The sequence below is a fragment of the Fusarium venenatum genome (assembly GCF_020744135.1).
Source record: "Fusarium venenatum strain MPI-CAGE-CH-0201 chromosome Unknown EDB82scaffold_1, whole genome shotgun sequence".
NCBI classification, from domain to species: Eukaryota; Fungi; Ascomycota; class Sordariomycetes; order Hypocreales; family Nectriaceae; genus Fusarium; species Fusarium venenatum.
In genome coordinates, this window is record NW_027072129.1 from 9,275,548 (window position 1) to 9,293,759 (window position 18,212).

Below are 18,212 nucleotides of genomic sequence, written 5' to 3' on the forward strand. Positions count from 1 at the left end.
GAGCTCATCAAAATGATGGCGTGAGACAAACTGACCTAGTTCCAGACCTTGAACCTAGACGTTAGCACCTGTACAGAGTATACTCTTCACGCTCGCGTTTATCAGTCAGTTATCAACTTCTCCGAGGGATCCCTTCTCTATCTATTGTTCATAGGGGCTCAAATTTCTGCCGGTCGATTGAGTGAGTAGCTGTTGTGAGAAAGACTCGGTCCAGGTACCGACCGGCAATACATACTTTCTTTTGTTCGTTTTGTTTGCAATATTACGTAGTCACTTGCCTGTTGAATTGAATTGCGTTGTCTAGAATTACGCCTCTCCTAGTTCTGGACCGCGCTTCGCCTCACTGTTGGTTCTCTCATTCCTTAGAAACATGTGGTTGCCATGCTTTAATGTTACACAACTTGTTTTTTCCTCGCGTGGCTAACCACATGGCTTTACTGGCTTGGACTGTTGGCAATTATTTCCGTCTCATTTTGCATGAAGATTGTTTTGAATTGAAAACCGAGAGCTTGGGGCTTGCGGGAAGAGAAGAGGCAACTTTGGCGCTAAACTAGTTTCACGGGGGGCCGAGCGAGCTTTATCGATTCTCTTAGTTCTGTTCTCCAAAGAGAAAAAAGACAAGTTTGAGTCAAGCTGTCTCTTTCAAAGTTTCTTTACTGACTTGATTCTTGCTTCATTAAACCAGACCAGGAGGACTAACTAAACATGGCCACAAGGCAATACCCGTGGACAATTTGTAAATATTTACCTACCTCTAGTTAGCAGGTACCAATTCACCGACTTGTGATTTGGTTACTCTATTCAGATCAGCCTCGATTCTCGCTTCTCCAAACCTCGGATCATCTAAACGATGATGCCAAGGCACCAGCTACCTTTTCGTCTCTCTTTTCGGCTTCTCTGAGTATCATAATAAAGGAGAGCTCCGAAGCTGTAAAAAGCAAAAACCTACGTACTACGCTAGACCTATAAAACAAAACTGGAGCGGGAGCTGGCGGCGGGTTGGCGGAGCTTACAGGGCTCTCGACCCCACTGACAGCCTCCTTCCAGGCTAGAGGTTTAGCACCAACATGGATCAATGGATCCCAGCTTCCTTCCTATCGTACGACTTCTCATCATCCAACAACCTACACCCTCTGACCCTCCTCTCCCCAACCAGGGGGGGCGTTTTATGCCATCATGTCAAGCCACGAAGAATAGACGGCTTGTGGAGTAAACTTGAAGTTTTCTCTCTGTCTTCCTTCCTTTTGTTTCGAGATATCATATTCTCTCCATGGCAAGGGCGTATAATCTCATCATCATCCAGGGGTATGGATAGCCATCCTCAGACCATGACCGCAACCCAGCCAGGTGGAGGATACTCCATGTATCAAGATATAATATCTGGAGATGATCCTCGCAAATTTTGGTTTTTACTAATAGACCTTGCTTCACCATTTTGATCCATTCCTTTACTTGTTCTGCTACTCAAACTTGACTTGACTTATAGCAAATACATCTCACCAATCTTCATCTACAGAGGTGCATCATCTACTACCATATCCTCTACTTCCAACACACATCATCACAATGGCTTTGTCCTATCAGCAAACCAAGCTCATCAGGGGCACCATCCCCGCCCTGACTGACCACGGAGAGCGCATCACCACCATCTTCTACCGCAACATGCTTCGTGATCACCCCGAGCTCAACGACTACTTTAACACAGTCAACCAAGCAAACGGCCGCCAGCCTCGTGCCCTTACTGCCGTTATCCTGAGCTACGCCAACAACATCAACCACATCACAGAACTCATCCCCAAAATGGAGCGTATGTGCCACAAGCACTGCTCCCTCGGCATCAAGCCAGAGCACTATGGCATAGTCGAGAAGTATCTCATTTCCGCCTTTGCAGAGGTCCTAGGCCCTACTATGACCCCTCAGATCAGAGAGGCCTGGACAAAGGCCTACTGGATGCTTGCAAAGATGCTCATCGGTCGTGAGGCTCAACTCTACCGGGACTTTGGTAAGTGGCAGGGCTACCGAAAGTTCCGCATCGAGAAGAAGGTCGAGGAGTCAGACGACATCTACTCCTTCTATCTCGTTCCTGTTGATGGCAAGCGCCTCCCTCCCTTCCAGCCTGGTCAGTATGTCTCTGTTCAGATCCCCATCGCCGACAAGGGATACGTCCAGTCCCGCCAATATTCTCTGAGTGATGCTCCCCGACCTGACTATTACCGTGTCACCATCAAAAGAGACGAGGGCATCCACATGACCCGCAGTGGTCGGTATCTTGGTGGCGATGCTCTCAATCCTGGTGTCGTTTCAAACCTTCTCATCGATATGAAAGATGAGGGCGACGTCGTTGAGCTCACTCACCCAGCCGGCGAGTTCTACCTCGACATGTCCAACACCTCCAACGTCCCCATCGTTCTCATCTCGGCCGGTGTCGGCGTCACTCCCATGATGTCCATCCTCAACACCGTTTCTGAACGCCAGCCTCACCGTCCCGTTTCCTGGATCCACGGCTCTCGACGCTCCGTTCCCTTCTACGACCAAGTCCGCCGCATCGCTCGCAACCGTCCCAACTTCCGCACAAACATCTTCAAGACTCACCTCGCCGAATCCGACATCTTCGGTGTTACCTACGACCACGACTTCCGCATGGACCTGGCCAAGGTCTCAAAGGATGACCTCTACCTGTGTCACAGCTCTACCGAATATTACATCTGCGGTCCTGAGCAGTTCATGCTTGAGATGGCTGAGTACCTAAAGGTTCAAAAGGTTGACGCTAGCCGCATGCACTTTGAGCTCTTCAGCACTGGCGACATGGAGTTCAAGGTTGATAACCTGAGCATTTCTTCTGCGTCAAAAAGCCCATCAATCGCCAGCACTGAGCAAAGATGTCCTAGCACTGGAGCTGTGTCTGCCGATGGCGCTACTTGCCCATTCTCAGCAGTATAGACCTGGATGATGAACGAGAAGTACAAGGGTATTCATTTATGATGGGGTTTCTAATGGTCAGGTATGGGACCAGGAGAAGTGATGAGGCGTTTAAGGATACGGCGTATTTGTTTTTGATTCATTATTGTATCTTGCTAGAGGATTCCCCTTTACTGATGACTTACACCTTTTCACCTCTGTTGGAAGTTTACTTAATACGCCTCGGTGTTCTTTTTGTTATAACGGGGTATGATCCGGGGCTTGCAATTTCGGCTCGTGTACATGGATAAGTGGGAAGGAAAAGTATTGGCCGGGCTTGATATCAGACAGACAAAAGAGAATTGAACAGTATCTTATTGATTCCACAGCATATCCTCACAATTCAGAATGCGATAAAGTGCAGTATTCCGCGCACAACGTCGTCCAAACGAATGAACCTTCCAGGGATTGACTAAGTACTATATAACTACACGGTGAATATATTTGATCCCCGTATTCGCCTAAGAGGAAACCGGGGGTAATACTATCCTTCTTCGCCAGACCCAACCCTGAGGCACCGGTGGAGGTGTGCATGAGATAACAGACAGGGTGAACAAACCTAAATTCCAAGATTTCTCAACAGGAGAAGGAAGAACAAAACAAGAAAAAACGCAAAACATCAACGTCCCGCTCAGTTCCCTGATCGCTCATACCCATGAAACTTCTTCCAGTGTTTGAGTAGATTATCCTTGCGAGTGAACTTTGAAGTGCAACCTTGGAAACCGCACACGGCATCTTCAGTCAAGATCCCCTTGCTGGCCGCGTAGGCCCTGTGCGAGGATCGGTAGTGACGGTCCATGTCTCGCTGCTCTGCCTTTGTAACTTTGCAACTAGCGTCGGCCTTGCATTTCACCGGTTTGTCGTGTATTTTCATGTGCTTGCTACGACGGCGTATTAGTTTCGAAACGGGCGCAGTTTGAAGTTTGGAAGGTTACTTGAAGTCACGGTTTCCAGGAAAGAACCGGTCACACTCTGAGCAGTGATACTGGCTGGGAGGTTGTGCCGCCGAGGAGGAAGCCTCCGGCTCGGCTTCTGTCTGTTGTAAGTATACGCTTGTCTGCAGGTTTGAGTTCTGTTTGCCAAGGCAACATACCATATACGTCAGTTTGGTAGGCAGAACTGGGATAACTCTGAGAAGTGTAGCTGAGGCCTGGGTTCAGGAGGACTTCATTGGGATTGACAGTAGCAGGCTGCTGCTGCTGCATCATGTAATACGCCATCTGGCTTGTGTCCTGACTCTCTGTTGGGTCGGATACCGCTGTGTATGTCGCGGTATCAGGAGCAGAGAATTGCGAATCAGCGCTCTACTGGCTCTGACTTGGATCAGCCTGGCTGTAGCCCTCAGTCTCGTTGTATTGTAGGTATGAGGCTCCAGTCGTCAGGTTTGGGTCGACGGGAATATCTTCCTGTCTAGATTTGCTAGAACGGCTGTGCCTGTGAGGACGATCGCTTCGTCGCGACATGCCTGTTGGCTGGTAATTGATGGTATGGCGATTTGGTCAGGAGATGATCTTTGGCGAGGCAGTTTGTGCTTTGAGAACCATGCTACAAATTGATGCCAGATATTCGAGATAACAGTGTCTTGAGAGATGCCGAGTTGGCATCTATATACTCGTCAAGATCCTCCACGGGATGTCATGTTGTTGGAGGCCGACGGGGGCCGACTGCAGCTTCCCGTCAACTGCGCATTTTTACATTTCTGTAATTTGGCATTATGAGACAAACAAGAGAAGAAAAAAGAAGGGGCTCGAAGGTCAAAGTTGGAACGACACGCATTGATGGATCTCTCAGCGGCGGGATCTGGCAGGGCGGCAGCTCGCAATACCACAACTCAGCCTCATTGCCTAGAGGGCGACCCATATGAAGGCCATATCCGGTGAGAAGACCAAAATTCATTCGAGAAAAATTGATGAAATAAGGCGATGGAAATGTAGGAGGCCGACCAAAAAGCCTGTTGGTAGATTCATATCACCCCGCATGATGTGATAAGCCCCCTGTCGGCCTCCAGCACTGGCCTTGAACACAACAAGGCAGACAGATGAGTCGACGACATGAGTATAAGAGTGAATACGGAGACTACTGAATAATTAATTGGGTTCTCACAAGTTATTCAGAGTACCAATCGTCACCCAGACCTTTTCCGTGCTCAACTTCCCCAACAATTTGATTACAACAACAATCATGATCATGACTTCTAGTAGGTTATGAAACAAAGATAAAGATACTTACACTAACTGGTAGTTAATAGACGAGATAGCCTCACTCAAGCCCAAGCAGAAGCGCCGACTTTACGAGCCCATCGTCTTGTACAAAGCGCTGACCGAAATCACCCACGAAGAGGGTGCTCTCAGGCAAACAGAAGCCCCCGACAGTCCAGCGACAGAAGAGAAAAAGTACCATCATTTTCTTCATAGTATAGCTAGTGTGTGCGACAGAAAGAAGCGAGGCACGACAGTTACTTCTGTGACGATCCTCGATGGAGAAGACAAGTTCACATATGCCTTTGGCTGTAATCAGGTCTTTGGCAAGGACTTGCACGACACAAAAGAATTCCTGACATCTTTGTTGAAGAGGCTCTCAAGTTTTCATTTACTCTCGAACGCGGAGCTGACGTCTGTTCGAAACGAGATCTTTGAGATGATCCTGGGCTTTAACTCTCCCAGAATCAAGTGTTATCTTGATACGCTACAGAAGAGCATTGCCGAATGTCTACTGTATTGCCAGCGAAGTGACACCCAACCTGGTAGGCATATCCGAGAACAATAATCGTCAACTGGAACGCTGACATTAGGAAATAGATACTGAAGTTAGCAAAGGTTTAGGGAATCTCAGCATCGCAATCGAGCAGACTACTTTCAGTGAAACAACTAATACTCAATGTAAGTCCCATAGATAGATCCTGAAGTACTTCCCCTTTAATAACTTCCTTCATAGATCTTTCTTCTTTCACCAGCGTCCTAAAGGCCCTCAAGGCTTTCCTGACATCACGAACAAAACATTATATAGAGACCAGCGCCACAGCCGGCCGTATCAGAGATGGCAGAAGTTTCGAGTGCTGGTCAGAGTTAAGGCACGCCATCTCGCGTCTCCGGAGCTACAAGAAAACAGTACAATGCCTCATCGACTCGGAGGAAGCATGGCCAGAACTCTTCCAGGAGTTTGTCGTTGTCCCTATTGAGTCCACCAAACCAGATTCAAACCCCCTTGGAAGAAAAAGCGAAACTGCCCATGGCATTATCGGCCGACTGTGCAGCGACCAAGCTTCAATTGAAAGGTATCGTGGTCTTGCCAGCAGCCTGGAGTTGTTTAGCCTGGATGATCGCATCAAGACTCAGTGTACCAGAACGACGTTTAAGCCATATGTACACTCAGAAGTACTTGTTCTCGAATGGGTAATGACCCGGCCAGACGTCACTTTCTTTCATGACTGGAAGTACATAGGTAGTAGCAAAGGAGCTTGTCAGCTCTGTCGCTACTACTTTGATGCTGTAGGCCAACACAACGACATCAAGACGCGATCGAGTCACGGTAATCTCTATGTCAACTGGCGATTTCCCGACATTAGGGAGCCCGAAATGTCTTTTGGCAAGACCCGGCGACAAAAAATCCTCAACTCCATGATGGATAGGATTCGAGAGGATGCTTTTAGTATCTTGGTTGATAAGAGTTCCATGGGCAAAAGGCACGATTCGAGCACCCATCCTCTGACCTCAGTATTGTATGCAAGCACCGATATTTGGACGGATACAGGTGCTCGTGAGATACCTGACATTGATGAATTGGGTGAGCAATTTTCCAAAGGACTTAGCTTGAAGTCGGTAATCGAAACCACTGAGGAGTCGGACGCGGATAACGAGGATGGAGGGATTAGTCTTGGATGAAGGAACTGTGCCAGGGCAGCGAATAAGAATGAATTGTGTTTTATGTCTTGGGTCTTTTATCACTCGTTAGCCTAGCTAGGTATTGCTTTCCAGTTCTTTGTTCCATCATCTTTGTATTTCTTTTCGAGCCATGTCTACTTTGTAACTTAGTGGTCGTTCCTCTTGTGCCAAGGAGCAGTAGCCTCTAGGAGGTCCTTGTGAAGCTGAGCATCACCACTGATCTTGTACACCTCATCAATGATCTGGTTGCGCTGCATGAAGATGAGGAAACCACCCCAGACAAAATCAGCATAGCTAGGAGTCTTTCCTAGGAAGAATGGGCCTTCGGAGTTCTCCTTGAGGAGAGCCTCGACCTCTTGCACATGTGGCTTAGCTTTATCCCATGCCTGTTGGCCGCCCTCTCTCTTGTAAAGCTCGTCGAGAGGCTCTCCAGCCGCCTCGGTTCGGGTCTCCTGCCAGTAAGGAACACTCTTCTCGTTGAGAATGTGTTTGGGGACGTGGGTGAAGTAGATGGGTCGGAGGGCGGCCATCATGTTCGGCATGATTTCGAAGAGCTTGGTAAGGACAGGCGAGTCCTTGTGGACGGAGGGTTCAGGACAGTCCTTTTCAATTCGCTCAAGGATCTTGGCCGAGTCCATAATGTAAGTTCCATCGGGGAACTTGACAGTAGGGATCGTCCATGTTCCGGTGGCTGGGTTGGCGGAAATGCTGTTGGGCTGGTGAGTCACAGGGTGCCTGCTGAACGATGCCAGTGACTTACTGAGGCTCAAGAGTCGGCTTGATGTCAGGATATTCGAGCTGGATGTTGTTCAGCAATGCACTTCTCCAAACTGTATGACAGACTTACCCATTCAGTCTTGTAGTCGATGCCCTTGAAGTTCAGGAGAAATCGAGCTTTGTAAACAGATGAGCGGTGATATCATGGAGGGGTATTGAGACAACTCACTCTTCCATGGGTTGAGAGACCAGGCACCATTCTGGCTTGGGAGATCAAAGAGGACAAGCTGTTCAGAGGACATGTTGAACGAATTGAATATTTCTTGTTATAGAAATTATGTTCAAGTTGAAAAGTTGGAGGGAACTCTTCGTGTTATGGGCTAATCTTCAGCTCTAAGAGCTCATGCATGACCTGAGGGATAGGAGGGGCAAGAGTGGGGGAGCTGTCATGAATGGAGACCTTTAGTACCGAGGTCTATTATTAAGAATTAAGTTAGCGAATTAAGATCAATTGCTATGTTTGACGAAGAGAAAGGCTGTGAAACTCATTATATCAGAAGAGAACCGTGTGTTTATGTGGTTTGTCTGATGTAGAAGTAGGTTGACTGAGTCCAGAAAGCCTTCAAGATGATGGAATGTTACAACTGGGAGGGAAAAGGAAAAAAAGGACACAATCAACCACTTCTACCTTCTTTGCATGCAGGGTTCTTTTTGTGTTTTGCTTTATGTCATCTGCCGAGTCTCGACTTTCTAATCGATCAATCTGCTGTTAATGCTGTTGTAAGGCCGGCAGGTGCGAAGGACAGAAGTACCTTTGTACCCAGGTAGGTTTCTGGGGTTCATTCCAGAACTGATGCTCTTGTCAAACAAACCTTGTGCTCAACTATTATCACCTTCACCTTCACAAAAAATGAAATTGTTTGTAGAACTGGCTTAAATGGAAACAATACCAACAATGATCTACCACCAATATGACGCTATCACTGCCACATCCATCCTCATTGCTGCCGGTTTTCCGTTCCCTTGTGTCAATCATCGCACATCCAACCGCAATTGTCACCCATCATCGGTAAGGCAGTAACACTTGAAACTGTCTGCTTTTTCAACATTTAGCAAATACGACAAAGTTGCATTAAGGCAGCGGCCAGTTCAGCCTTATCCGGTTGGGAGACTCGAGAGAGAGGATTCCACGCCACCCTTTACATAGTGCTCGCCAATGGGTGGAGAATAGGCACGTTATCCCCTGTATCTATGCAACCGTAGTGACCCTAAAAGAGCATAGACAGCCACATACCGAATCCTTCGACGTCGCAGACCTCATACCCGTTGGCTGATTTCTGGGCTGAGGCTCAGCCACTCGCCCTTGCTTAATGGTGTTACAGATGATCCATCGGCTGTGTAGTTACATGGTAGGAGCTTAGCAAGCTTGTCAGCTCTTAGCTTGATGTCCATAAAGGATCCCTTGTCCCCCACTCACAACTATTTCAAGGAGCCTAGTTTTTGGTTATCTTACACCAATTTCTGGAAGACTAGCAATACAAAATGGCGACAATACAACACATCTCACCCCCTTCGGTTTTACTGGAAAAGCCATCACATGAGAATCTACCACAGTCACGTCCGAATTCAACGTAAGTTTGACAGGAAGCTCAACCTGGTGCCTTCTAACATCCAACAGAATCATTCGCAGTGTAGTCGATGATGAGGGTCTTCCTGAAGTAGTGAATTCCAATTATGCTATGATGAAATACCACGATGCCCCAATACCGGTTGATTCAGAGTCAGATAAGCGATTCAATGAAGCTCCTATCCCTATAGGAACACTGGACGATTCTCCGCCTCCATTGCCAGCACGCAATTCTACGACCCAGTATCCATACAGTCCGGGATCTTATGCGTCCCAACACCAACCACCATACAGCACAGGTGGTTACGCTCCTCAAGTACCCCTACAACATCCTGACAATAGCGGGTTTACACCACAACCGCCTTCCTACAACAGCAATGAAGTGGTCACGTACGTGACACCACTTACTGAACTTGGAGATTACCCCAAGTTTGTGGATTGTCCTTTCTGTAGGCACCGCACCGAGACACGAGTGAAAAAAACCTCATCAAAAGTCACACAGTAAGATTTTCACTCGAGTATCCAAGCCCCCCCCCTGCTAATTGATACCAGTATATCTGCAACTGTTCTTGGGTTTACGACAATCGCCGGTGCTGCTGTTCCCTATGCTGGAAAATGGGCTGCTCATACATCACATTACTGCACGAACTGCGACCACAAAGTGGCCATACGAAAATGGGGATCCAAAGACATGAAGGCGTTGGGAACTCCTGAACACATGAGGGAACTTTCACGATATCCCTCTGCTGGCTCACCATCCATGTCCAGCAGTTCGAGGATGAGTAAATGAGATTAAAGAAACCAAAAATTGATACCAGAGTCAGGAGAGCACTTTGACAATTCGACATTTCAAGGAGTTATGGTTGGACTAGGATATCCACAAGAGGCATACAATATTGATTGCACAGACTATACGTGTGAAAATGCCTCTACTTGTTTTCTGATTGTATATATTCCAAACTGTTTGGTGGAAGCCTATGTCTAACAGCTTGCTGATAGACTGGAGAATGGATAAATGTCTTCTCGGCTTATTACCCACACTGCATCGCCCCTCATTCAGGGTCTTCGCGGGGTGGTTACAAACACTTTCTTATTGGTCCACAAGGAGGCTCACTAAACTGAAGGGAGCCCTTTTTGCAAATTTCAAGCTTTCCACTACCTACTGCCCTCCCTTGTGATCTCTCAAGCATACGGCATTACTGTTGACCTTACGTACAGCTCATCGTTATGGAACAAGAAGCTATCGCTGCCGGGAGGCGCATCTATCTAGGTATGATCATCCCCAGTATAGCCTCTGGGACGAAAGCTGACACTTGATTTTTCAATAGGCAACCTCCCTTACGAGGCAAAGCCCTTTGAAGTAGAAGAAGTCCTAGCTAGAAACGGTTTCGATAGTTTGGATAAGATTCACATCTCGGTCGATCCCATCAGCGCTCGAAATCCTGGATATTGCTTCGTCGACTTCCACGACCGCGAGACTGCTGAGAGAGCTCTTTCGTCTCTATCTGCTACAGTATATGGAAGGACTTTGAAGGTAGGACCATGTGAACCAAAGAAGCCCCGTGAAGGTCGCGGATTTCAAAACGAAGATGCAACATCTCGTAGATGGGGCGACTGGAATACCAAATCGAGCACGAACAGCAACAACATGAGCCAAAACAACGGCAGAGGCGAGAACAGGGGTCCTAACTGGGCTATCGATCACTTCGAAGACGTGACAAGGGATCACGGTGGACGAAGACTGTACGTTGGAGGCTTAGGCAAAATGATCGATCAAGCTCAACACCAGGAAGAATTGGCACACATATTCTCTGGTTTCAAACCGTAAGTATTTAGACACACACACACACAAGTGTCTTCTAACTTGAAACTCAGGGCTGCTATCGGGAAACGAATTACACCTCACGAGAGTAAGAAGACTCTGCCTGGAAACCACCACTACTGCTTTGTCGATTTCGACACCAAAGAAGAAGCAAGCTTAGCAGTGGAAAAACTTAACAGAAAGGAAATCCCAGGAGGCCAGCTGAAGGTGTCGATTTCTGAGAGGGTTCCCCAGAAGCTCGTGGGTCGTCAATTAGATGCACGAGAGGGTCGTCGGGTCGCCGATCGAGTTAACAACCCTCGCCCAAACAAGCCTGAGACGAACAATGCGATGGTATCCAACAATTGGCGCAGAAAGGATTAGGGTTGAAGTTGTAAATTACGAGTGAACGGCCTAAAAGATTCGATGGGGATGGAATGCTATTCGATGATGCAGGTGTTTGGAGCTATCATTATATCAAAGATTTTAGATGAGTGTTATGATAGTGAAACAGATGGATAGATGGAAGGTTATGTATTTGATGAATCCATGTCAACATTGGCTTGGGCTTTCTTGTTAAATGTATTTGGAAGACGGCTTGATGAGCATTGCATCATGGGTCATCAACAAACCAGATACAAATTTGGGAACCACTCGTTGTCTGGAGTTCCTGCTATGGTTATTTTATGAATTGCTTTCCTATTCAGCAGCCTCTATCCATCTATGCTTGAGTAGAGAGAAAGCTTTGCGAAATTCAAAACTACCTGTAGGTAGTCCTAGTCTCAAGAAAGGGTTTGTTTTATGGTAGACAACAAGAGAGAAGCTAAGCATTAGGAGGATGACTGGGCTGAAGATAGCCCTAGAAGAATAAATTGTACTTACCAGTGGATTTGTAATGAATTATTTCTTAATGATAAACGTCGGAATATAAACGTTTACACTCCTGACCATTACGGTTTGCCAAGAGTAGAAGTCGGATCTTAGGTATATACTAGGGATGATCTACGTCTAGCGGGCCGGTGTCAGATCTTTATCTTGCGTTTCTTGGTATCCGAAAACCCAACAGTACGGTCAATTGTGAGATTGACATAGAAAATTTATGGAATAACACTCGTACTGGACATTATAATCTTTCTGAAGCCCCCATGGAAGCACCAATTAGACGGAGAAAGGTTCACCTTCTGTGGCGTCATGCGAAATGTGGGCGGGACTAGCGGTAGGCTAGGAGAGTTATAGTGTCTGCTAGGTACAGGTACAGGGGAACTTATTTCCCAATGTGAATTCAGCTTCTCAACAACTACCACGCGATACAATAATCTCAACATTGCTAATTCCTATCGACATGTCCGACCCGATTGAACACCATGATATTCTAATTCTCGGCGCCGGCCTTTCTGGTATCAACACCGCCCATGTCCTTAACGAAAAACTCCCCAATCGCTCGTACACGATCCTCGAGGCACGAGAAGCCATTGGCGGAACATGGCGCTTCTTTCGATACCCAGGCTTCCGGTCCGACTCGTTCATGACTTCATTCGGTCTACCATGGCACCCATGGAGACACGAGCACAAGATGGCACAAGCTGGAGAAATCATCGAGTATCTAGAAGAGGCCGTGGATGCTGCTGGTATAAGAGAAAAGATTTGGTTCAACCACAAAATGACGGCGTGTGAATGGCGAACTGACGAGCAAAACTGGAGACTAGAGGTCGAGGCGGATGGCCAGCGCAAGACGTTTATCGCAAACTTTGTCATCAGCTGCGTGGGGTATTATTCATACGACAAGGCTTTTGAGACGACAATTCCCGGCATAGAGGACTTTGGAGGCAAAGTCGTTCATCCTCAATGGTGGCCTGAAGACTTGGACTACTCGAACAAAAGTGTTGTTGTCATCGGGTCAGGGGCTACGGCAATTACAGTCGTTCCATCACTTGCCGAAAAGGCCAGCATGGTGACTATGCTTCAGCGCAGTCCCTCGTTCATCATCTCTCGACCTGTAACATCCAATCTCGACTTTTGCCTACGCACGCTTCTTCCTTGGTCATGGGCATACTGGCTTATTTACTGGAAAGATGTCCTGATGGAACTTATCAGCACCCAAATACTCCTCAAATTTCCTAAGCTCGGCCGCAAGCTTCTCATGGGAGAAATGCAGCGCGAATTGCCAAAAGACGTTGATGTCAATGTCCACTTCAACCCCGCCTACAACCCTTTCGAACAGAGATTATGTATGTGTCCCGAAGGAGACTTCTTCAAAGCTCTGCACAGAGACAACTGTGAAATCGTGACAGACACCATCCAGACTGTCACAAAAGACGGCATTCTCCTCAAATCCGGTCGCAAACTCGAAACCGACATCATTGTCACTGCAACAGGCCTGCACTTTCAGCTTTTCGGTGGCATTGTCCCGTCAGTAGATAGCCAGCCTCTTGATGTCGGCTCACATTATACTTGGCGTGGCTGCATGGTCGATTCCCTTCCCAACATGGGTTTCGTGATGGGCTACGTGACCACTTCGTGGACACCTGGTGCTGTTCTCATGGCTAAGCTATTGACAAAGGTCATCAAGGAGATGGAAAAGACAGGGTCGAGAAGTGTCATGCCTGTACTCGATGACAAGGACAGACTCAAGCCGAAGAAGTTGCCCGTTAATGCCACAAGTAACTACTTTGTCAAGGCTGCAGAGCGCATGCCAAAGGTTACTAACGAAGGCCCGTGGTATGGACGAGTGAGCTTGGCCAAAGATTGGTGTGCGTATATGTTGGGCGATGTAACGGGCGGTCTTCTCTATAGCGGAGGACAAGGGAAGAAGGACATTTGAGAGTTATTCCATGTATACTCTTGGGAAGGAAATAACAATGCCATGTGCAGCGTTTGGAAGCTGCTTGACTTACATTGGGCAGACGACTTATGAATGATGAGGCATTGGACTGTGTTTGTAACAATATGCTCTTTCCATCACACTGTGATTGTTTGTGTCGACTGAATGACAACCGAGACTGATTGGCCGGCTGGGTACCAGGCTTTGGCATGGCTTGTTTAATGGAAGCCAGAGCCACGTGCAAAGCCAAGCTTCTAGAACAAGAAAGATTGGAGAGTGGGACACTCTAAGCTACTTCCATCTGAGGCCGCTCCCGTCTTTTAGCTATTGGTTGTCTTGGCTAAGTTGCAGCATCTCGATCGGTTGTTCTTCGATTCCTTCATTTTATACCGTCACTGGTCTCGAAACTATTGGGAAACAAGTTCCAGCTGAGCTTGTTTATTATTACTTCCCGGATAATGGTCTTGTGGTTTTCAGTAGTTGAATCACCGGGATCTGCATCCTCCGTTGTCTTGGGATCCTTCAATGAAACCCGACTCAGCCAGTCACGGACTTGGATATCCAAATCCGACATAACACGATGCCCTTGTTGTTCATAATTTGGCCGAATCAGATCATATCAGATCAAGATAGAGTCACATCACTTCTTGAGCACTGTGGGTTGAGTGAGCGAGTCGTGGTCTTGTAACTCCTCAGGGCACTACGGCTCTGTCTGTTGTCCTCTGGCTATAGTTATCATGATGACTGGAGTTTACTTTCAGGTGATCGTGGTCTTGCTTTTCATTCATACAAAACGACGCCATTGCAATACTAAACCCTGAAAGACCTATCAATCATTCTGGGACAAATCGTCAAGGTGTATCCTTGATGTTATTACTTCTTCGTCGTGGGACATATCTAGGAAGGCTCTGTTTAGTAGGAGACGGTCGCTTGGTTACTTTAAAAGAACAAGGGGGGACAAACGTCCTTCACCTTCCTATTATTGCATCTCCTCATCTTCCGGTTTAGTCGTCGGCATACCAAGTGTTTCCAAACCTCTTGCGCCCACCATCTCCACAGGGGCATTCGCAGGGACATCTACAGCCTTTCCTTCAGCCACTTTCCCTTGTCCCATCGCCTCTTGATACTTGCGCCCCGTCTCATCCAGCAGAGCTTGTACTTCTCCTTCTCTTTTCACTATTTCTTGTCGTTCATTCTTGAGCTTTTCCATCCGGTTTTGCTTTCCCTTCATCTCATCCTCCATACCCTTTAGCGTAGTTTGCAGACGGGCCAGACATTCTGTCAAACTAGGGAGAGGTGATATCTTTGGTGGTGCCTGTAGTAGGTCCTGGCTGGGGTCTTTCCGGGGTTTCTTCAGACCATCCATGCCGGCGCGTGTCTGCGCAGCTTCGTATGCGATCCGTCGCTCGGCATCGCTGTCGGATGACGAATCCGAAGTATGGCCCTCAGCTGCCGTGATAAGCTCTTCCATCATCCTTCGATCTTGTTTGCGTCTCTCCTTTTCAGCACGCTTGCCTAGAGAGAGCCCGCCATCTTCAACATAGTTATCGAATCCCTCTCCAAGATCTTCATCTTCTGCTATTAAACGTGTATCGTCCTTCTTTTTGCGTGCGAATGGATCGTCATCATCCCCAACTGAAAGAAAGTCCTTCTCTAGGGCCAACCGCTGACGCCGTTCCTTCTTCTCGCGAATTTCAGCCTCGGATAGAATAGCTGTAGGTTGTGATTGGTTGTTCAACTCTGCTGAATCGACAATAAGTGCGCCCTCCAGCTCCGAAGCGTCCAGATCCATCAAATCGCCATCGTCAGGAGGTAATGTGGAGGACTTTTGGGGGGTATTAGGTGTGGATGATTGCAGTTCTTCGAGATATTCCTTGCTGTACTTGGGCCGGTCGTCATCGTCTCCGATCGATCTCATAGGAAGTCCTTTCGTGCCCAACCCTCTTTTTATAGCACTATTTTCCAATGCACGCCCTAAAGGTAGTTTCTTAGGGGTGAATACCTCAGTAGACTCGTCGCCGCCTGCAGCACCATCTTCTCCACCAAATGATAACCGGGAAGACTTGTTCGGCTTTTTCTTTCCCTTCAGCGAGCCTGATCGACCGATAACCGGTCGTACGACCACTGGTCCGTCGTCCTCATCGTCGTTGGTAGCCGACGCATTCCCGAGACTCTCGCCGCCCGCTGGGTTGAAGCTCTTCCTCAAGCCTGACTGTTTGAAGGGTTTCCGACCTGATTTTGTGCCGAATAATGGTTTAGAGGGTTCTGTATTTGCAAGGGTCAGCCTTGATCTCATCAGCAAGAGTCACACATCCAAAATCTGGGAATACTCACCATCGCTAGTACCATTGTCGCCAGTGGGCGATGTGACGTCTTCATTTAGGTCATCCTCATCGGCGACCTTGATGACTTTGGCTTTCCGTTTTGCAGCGAAACTCATGATATGATTGTCTTTTTAATATCTATTCCTGGCGCATTTCAGTTGAAAAAAAAAGACAAAGTTTCGCGACGACACGCGCCTGAGGAGGATTAAAGTGACGTGCATTTGACCCAGATCTTATCTTCACGTGACATCGAATTTCCGTTAGCTGTGAAATGCAATGTTAGTAGCTCCAGGCCGCGATCGCGTCGCATGAAACAGCATCCAAGCTATTTTACATTTACTGCTCAAGATGGCGCCCGCGCAACCTGAGCTCAAAAAGGTTTGTATCAATATTTCCTGCGTCGCATAGCTATCAGATTCTCCTCCAACCTCTGGACAGCCTGAAGCCTTGCAATCTGCTGGTTCTGATCAATAACTAACTTTTCTACAGTACCTCGACAAGAGACTGTTCGTTCAGTTGAACGGCAGCCGAAAGGTCATTGGCGTTCTTCGCGGTTATGATGTACGGAAACTCCTTGCGATTTAGACTGGACAAAGCTAACAAGTCTAGGTCTTTCTTAACATCGTTCTCGACGAGGCGGTGGAGGAGAAGGACAACGGTGAGAAGGTCAGAATCGGCATGGTTGTACGTTATCCTACCCTCTCGCTATCTCGATCACAGAATTCATTGCTAACATATCATCAGGTCATCCGCGGCAACTCAGTGGTGATGCTCGAAGCGTTGGAACGAATCGGCGGGGACGACCGACGAGCAGAACGATAAACCCCTCCTGACGGCAGTGGAAACACGGGAAGAGATGATAGATGCTATGTGATCTTTATTGGCGTTAAGGTCGAAAATTGAGACATGTTCTTGCGGGAACTTTGCTTGGGAACACGTCTTTAATAGACAAACAAGAGAGGATGCCCTCGACTGTTATACTGTGCCCATCCTTACTCCTTCTTCTCCCAGGCCTTTTCGTCGTAAAAGTCCATCAACTGGCCATCGTAAGCCTTTTGCCAACCCTTGATACCTCCGGTCAGAATCTCAGCCTTGATGTCAGTCTCATCAACCTCGTCGAGGTAGTCTTGCATCCACCTAGCGCATCGTGGACCTCGACCATTGGAGCTTCCTGGAGTATTATGAGCAACATGTTGGAGTGGCTTCTGAGGACAATAAAGTACTTACCGCAATAAAAGATGATTCTCTTAACACCTGCCTGTTTGACAAGCTGATAGACCTGAGGACGAGTCTGGTAGAACGTGTGAGCTGGGAGGTTGATAGACGTGGCAATAGTGCCACCCTCCCAGTCAGTCCTTCGAACGTCAACCAAGAGGAAATCTCTTTTCGCGGTCTTTCCAAGAGCTGCGTTCACTTCGATGAGCTTGGAGATGATAGCTGGGTCAGTCCGAGGGCACTCGGCCTTTGGCTCAGGAAAAGCATCCCACCATGCCTGCTGCGGGGTGTCTTGCGGGGTGTCGTCTCCCATAATGTAAGTCTTAAGGGTGTATTGCAAGAAAGAGTTTCGTAGTGAGGTCTGGTAATATTAGTTTCGAGATATTTGAGGTTATTTAGGGAGTAATTTCTCACATTGTCAAGTTGGGAGATGGGAGGTTGATGATGACGATGTACGTAGTGTAGCCCCGGAACGTTTGTCCCGAGCCACGATTTGGGAGGACGATTCAGGTAGTCACTTCCGATCCATCAACAACGTTTCACATGAGATTCTTACTTGTCAATCCTGATGATATCGGGTAGTTTTAAACATAGACATCGCCTGTTTCTGAATCCGAACGCATTTCAACATGGGTCATATATAAACTCACTAAAATTTAGAGGTTTTAAACTCATGGTGCTGATCTATGTAGCAGAGTAGTTTCGTTCCATCGTTCACGACACCGTTGCCCTCGTGCCATCTTTTTGTATGGCCTTATATCACACGTGGTATAAAGATGCAAGAACAAATTAAACTAATAATCGATTAAAGCAAGATATAAATCGAATAGGTCAGTCTAAACGGATACGCCAACGTTACAAATAATCC

General features: G+C 47.4%; 10 protein-coding genes across 10 annotated transcripts; 6 read left to right on the forward strand and 4 right to left on the reverse strand.

Annotated features, from left to right (window-relative positions):
* The first annotated feature begins 1,351 nt into the window (after positions 1 to 1,351).
* On the forward strand, positions 1,352 to 3,264 carry EDB82DRAFT_97520 (globin-like protein). Its single transcript, XM_025738609.2, has one exon. It carries the CDS (start codon positions 1,567 to 1,569, stop codon positions 2,938 to 2,940), a length of 1,374 nt encoding a protein of 457 aa, XP_025588179.1. The 5' UTR covers positions 1,352 to 1,566; the 3' UTR covers positions 2,941 to 3,264.
* On the reverse strand, positions 3,118 to 4,421 carry EDB82DRAFT_552340 (uncharacterized protein; the record flags this gene model as incomplete). The annotated part of the gene is made up of 4 exons (XM_065609589.1): positions 3,118 to 3,839; positions 3,894 to 3,990; positions 4,052 to 4,216; positions 4,277 to 4,421. 4 exons carry the CDS (start codon positions 4,419 to 4,421, stop codon positions 3,590 to 3,592), a joined length of 657 nt encoding a protein of 218 aa, XP_065465885.1. The 3' UTR covers positions 3,118 to 3,589.
* Positions 4,422 to 5,145: 724 nt separating this feature from the next.
* Positions 5,146 to 6,839, forward strand: EDB82DRAFT_521798 (uncharacterized protein; the record flags this gene model as incomplete). The annotated part of the gene is made up of 4 exons (XM_025738586.1): positions 5,146 to 5,155; positions 5,207 to 5,701; positions 5,757 to 5,837; positions 5,893 to 6,839. The coding sequence occupies 4 exons, from the start codon at positions 5,146 to 5,148 to the stop codon at positions 6,837 to 6,839; spliced, it is 1,533 nt and encodes a 510-aa protein (XP_025588177.1).
* Positions 6,840 to 6,912: 73 nt separating this feature from the next.
* EDB82DRAFT_97431 (uncharacterized protein) lies at positions 6,913 to 8,020 on the reverse strand. Its single transcript, XM_025738575.2, has 4 exons — positions 7,786 to 8,020; positions 7,687 to 7,733; positions 7,600 to 7,637; positions 6,913 to 7,547 (listed from the first exon to the last, which is right to left on the reverse strand). The coding sequence occupies exons 1-4, from the start codon at positions 7,856 to 7,858 to the stop codon at positions 6,986 to 6,988; spliced, it is 720 nt and encodes a 239-aa protein (XP_025588176.2). The 5' UTR covers positions 7,859 to 8,020; the 3' UTR covers positions 6,913 to 6,985.
* An 866-nt stretch (positions 8,021 to 8,886) lies between these two features.
* On the forward strand, positions 8,887 to 10,340 carry EDB82DRAFT_491423 (uncharacterized protein). The gene is made up of 3 exons (XM_025738564.2): positions 8,887 to 9,187; positions 9,235 to 9,684; positions 9,736 to 10,340. Exons 1-3 carry the CDS (start codon positions 9,099 to 9,101, stop codon positions 9,971 to 9,973), a joined length of 777 nt encoding a protein of 258 aa, XP_025588175.1. The 5' UTR covers positions 8,887 to 9,098; the 3' UTR covers positions 9,974 to 10,340.
* Positions 10,193 to 11,466, forward strand: EDB82DRAFT_97667 (uncharacterized protein). The gene is made up of 3 exons (XM_025738553.2): positions 10,193 to 10,453; positions 10,512 to 11,007; positions 11,059 to 11,466. The coding sequence occupies exons 1-3, from the start codon at positions 10,411 to 10,413 to the stop codon at positions 11,366 to 11,368; spliced, it is 849 nt and encodes a 282-aa protein (XP_025588174.1). The 5' UTR covers positions 10,193 to 10,410; the 3' UTR covers positions 11,369 to 11,466.
* Positions 11,467 to 12,267: 801 nt separating this feature from the next.
* On the forward strand, positions 12,268 to 13,977 carry EDB82DRAFT_491426 (uncharacterized protein). The gene has a single exon (XM_025738542.2). The coding sequence runs from the start codon at positions 12,327 to 12,329 to the stop codon at positions 13,803 to 13,805; it is 1,479 nt and encodes a 492-aa protein (XP_025588173.1). The 5' UTR covers positions 12,268 to 12,326; the 3' UTR covers positions 13,806 to 13,977.
* An 807-nt stretch (positions 13,978 to 14,784) lies between these two features.
* EDB82DRAFT_521803 (nineteen complex-related protein 2-domain-containing protein) lies at positions 14,785 to 16,245 on the reverse strand (the record flags this gene model as incomplete). Its single annotated transcript, XM_025738531.1, has 2 exons — positions 14,785 to 16,070; positions 16,140 to 16,245. 2 exons carry the CDS (start codon positions 16,243 to 16,245, stop codon positions 14,785 to 14,787), a joined length of 1,392 nt encoding a protein of 463 aa, XP_025588172.1.
* Positions 16,246 to 16,444: 199 nt separating this feature from the next.
* On the forward strand, positions 16,445 to 17,079 carry EDB82DRAFT_97716 (uncharacterized protein). Its single transcript, XM_025738520.2, has 4 exons — positions 16,445 to 16,507; positions 16,619 to 16,690; positions 16,739 to 16,813; positions 16,874 to 17,079. Exons 1-4 carry the CDS (start codon positions 16,478 to 16,480, stop codon positions 16,949 to 16,951), a joined length of 255 nt encoding a protein of 84 aa, XP_025588171.1. The 5' UTR covers positions 16,445 to 16,477; the 3' UTR covers positions 16,952 to 17,079.
* EDB82DRAFT_97771 (Rhodanese-like domain-containing protein) lies at positions 16,977 to 18,000 on the reverse strand. Its single transcript, XM_025738509.2, has 3 exons — positions 17,759 to 18,000; positions 17,357 to 17,705; positions 16,977 to 17,300 (listed from the first exon to the last, which is right to left on the reverse strand). The coding sequence occupies exons 2-3, from the start codon at positions 17,655 to 17,657 to the stop codon at positions 17,122 to 17,124; spliced, it is 480 nt and encodes a 159-aa protein (XP_025588170.1). The 5' UTR covers positions 17,658 to 17,705; positions 17,759 to 18,000; the 3' UTR covers positions 16,977 to 17,121.
* Between the last annotated feature and the right edge of the window lie 212 nt (positions 18,001 to 18,212).

Excerpts from the sequence above, each read along its gene's own strand:
- EDB82DRAFT_97520 (XM_025738609.2), top strand. The coding sequence starts at position 1,567 with ATGGCTTTGTCCTATCAGCAAACCAAGCTCATCAGGGGCACCATCCCC.
- EDB82DRAFT_97431 (XM_025738575.2), bottom strand. The coding sequence starts at position 7,858 with ATGTCCTCTGAACAGCTTGTCCTCTTTGATCTCCCAAGCCAGAATGGT. Across the intron at positions 7,638-7,686 it reads TCGACTACAAGACTGAATGG|CTCGAATATCCTGACATCAA; the intron begins GTAAGTCTGTCA and ends AACAACATCCAG. Across the intron at positions 7,548-7,599 it reads AAGCCGACTCTTGAGCCTCA|CATTTCCGCCAACCCAGCCA; the intron begins GTAAGTCACTGG and ends CCAGCCCAACAG.
- EDB82DRAFT_491423 (XM_025738564.2), top strand. The coding sequence starts at position 9,099 with ATGGCGACAATACAACACATCTCACCCCCTTCGGTTTTACTGGAAAAG. Across the intron at positions 9,188-9,234 it reads CAGTCACGTCCGAATTCAAC|AATCATTCGCAGTGTAGTCG; the intron begins GTAAGTTTGACA and ends AACATCCAACAG. Across the intron at positions 9,685-9,735 it reads ACCTCATCAAAAGTCACACA|TATATCTGCAACTGTTCTTG; the intron begins GTAAGATTTTCA and ends AATTGATACCAG.
- EDB82DRAFT_97667 (XM_025738553.2), top strand. The coding sequence starts at position 10,411 with ATGGAACAAGAAGCTATCGCTGCCGGGAGGCGCATCTATCTAG. Across the intron at positions 10,454-10,511 it reads CGGGAGGCGCATCTATCTAG|GCAACCTCCCTTACGAGGCA; the intron begins GTATGATCATCC and ends ATTTTTCAATAG. Across the intron at positions 11,008-11,058 it reads ATATTCTCTGGTTTCAAACC|GGCTGCTATCGGGAAACGAA; the intron begins GTAAGTATTTAG and ends CTTGAAACTCAG.
- EDB82DRAFT_491426 (XM_025738542.2), top strand. The coding sequence starts at position 12,327 with ATGTCCGACCCGATTGAACACCATGATATTCTAATTCTCGGCGCCGGC.
- EDB82DRAFT_97716 (XM_025738520.2), top strand. The coding sequence starts at position 16,478 with ATGGCGCCCGCGCAACCTGAGCTCAAAAAG. Across the intron at positions 16,508-16,618 it reads CGCAACCTGAGCTCAAAAAG|TACCTCGACAAGAGACTGTT; the intron begins GTTTGTATCAAT and ends ACTTTTCTACAG. Across the intron at positions 16,814-16,873 it reads AGGTCAGAATCGGCATGGTT|GTCATCCGCGGCAACTCAGT; the intron begins GTACGTTATCCT and ends ACATATCATCAG.
- EDB82DRAFT_97771 (XM_025738509.2), bottom strand. The coding sequence starts at position 17,657 with ATGGGAGACGACACCCCGCAAGACACCCCGCAGCAGGCATGGTGGGAT. Across the intron at positions 17,301-17,356 it reads GAGAATCATCTTTTATTGCG|GAAGCTCCAATGGTCGAGGT; the intron begins GTAAGTACTTTA and ends ATAATACTCCAG.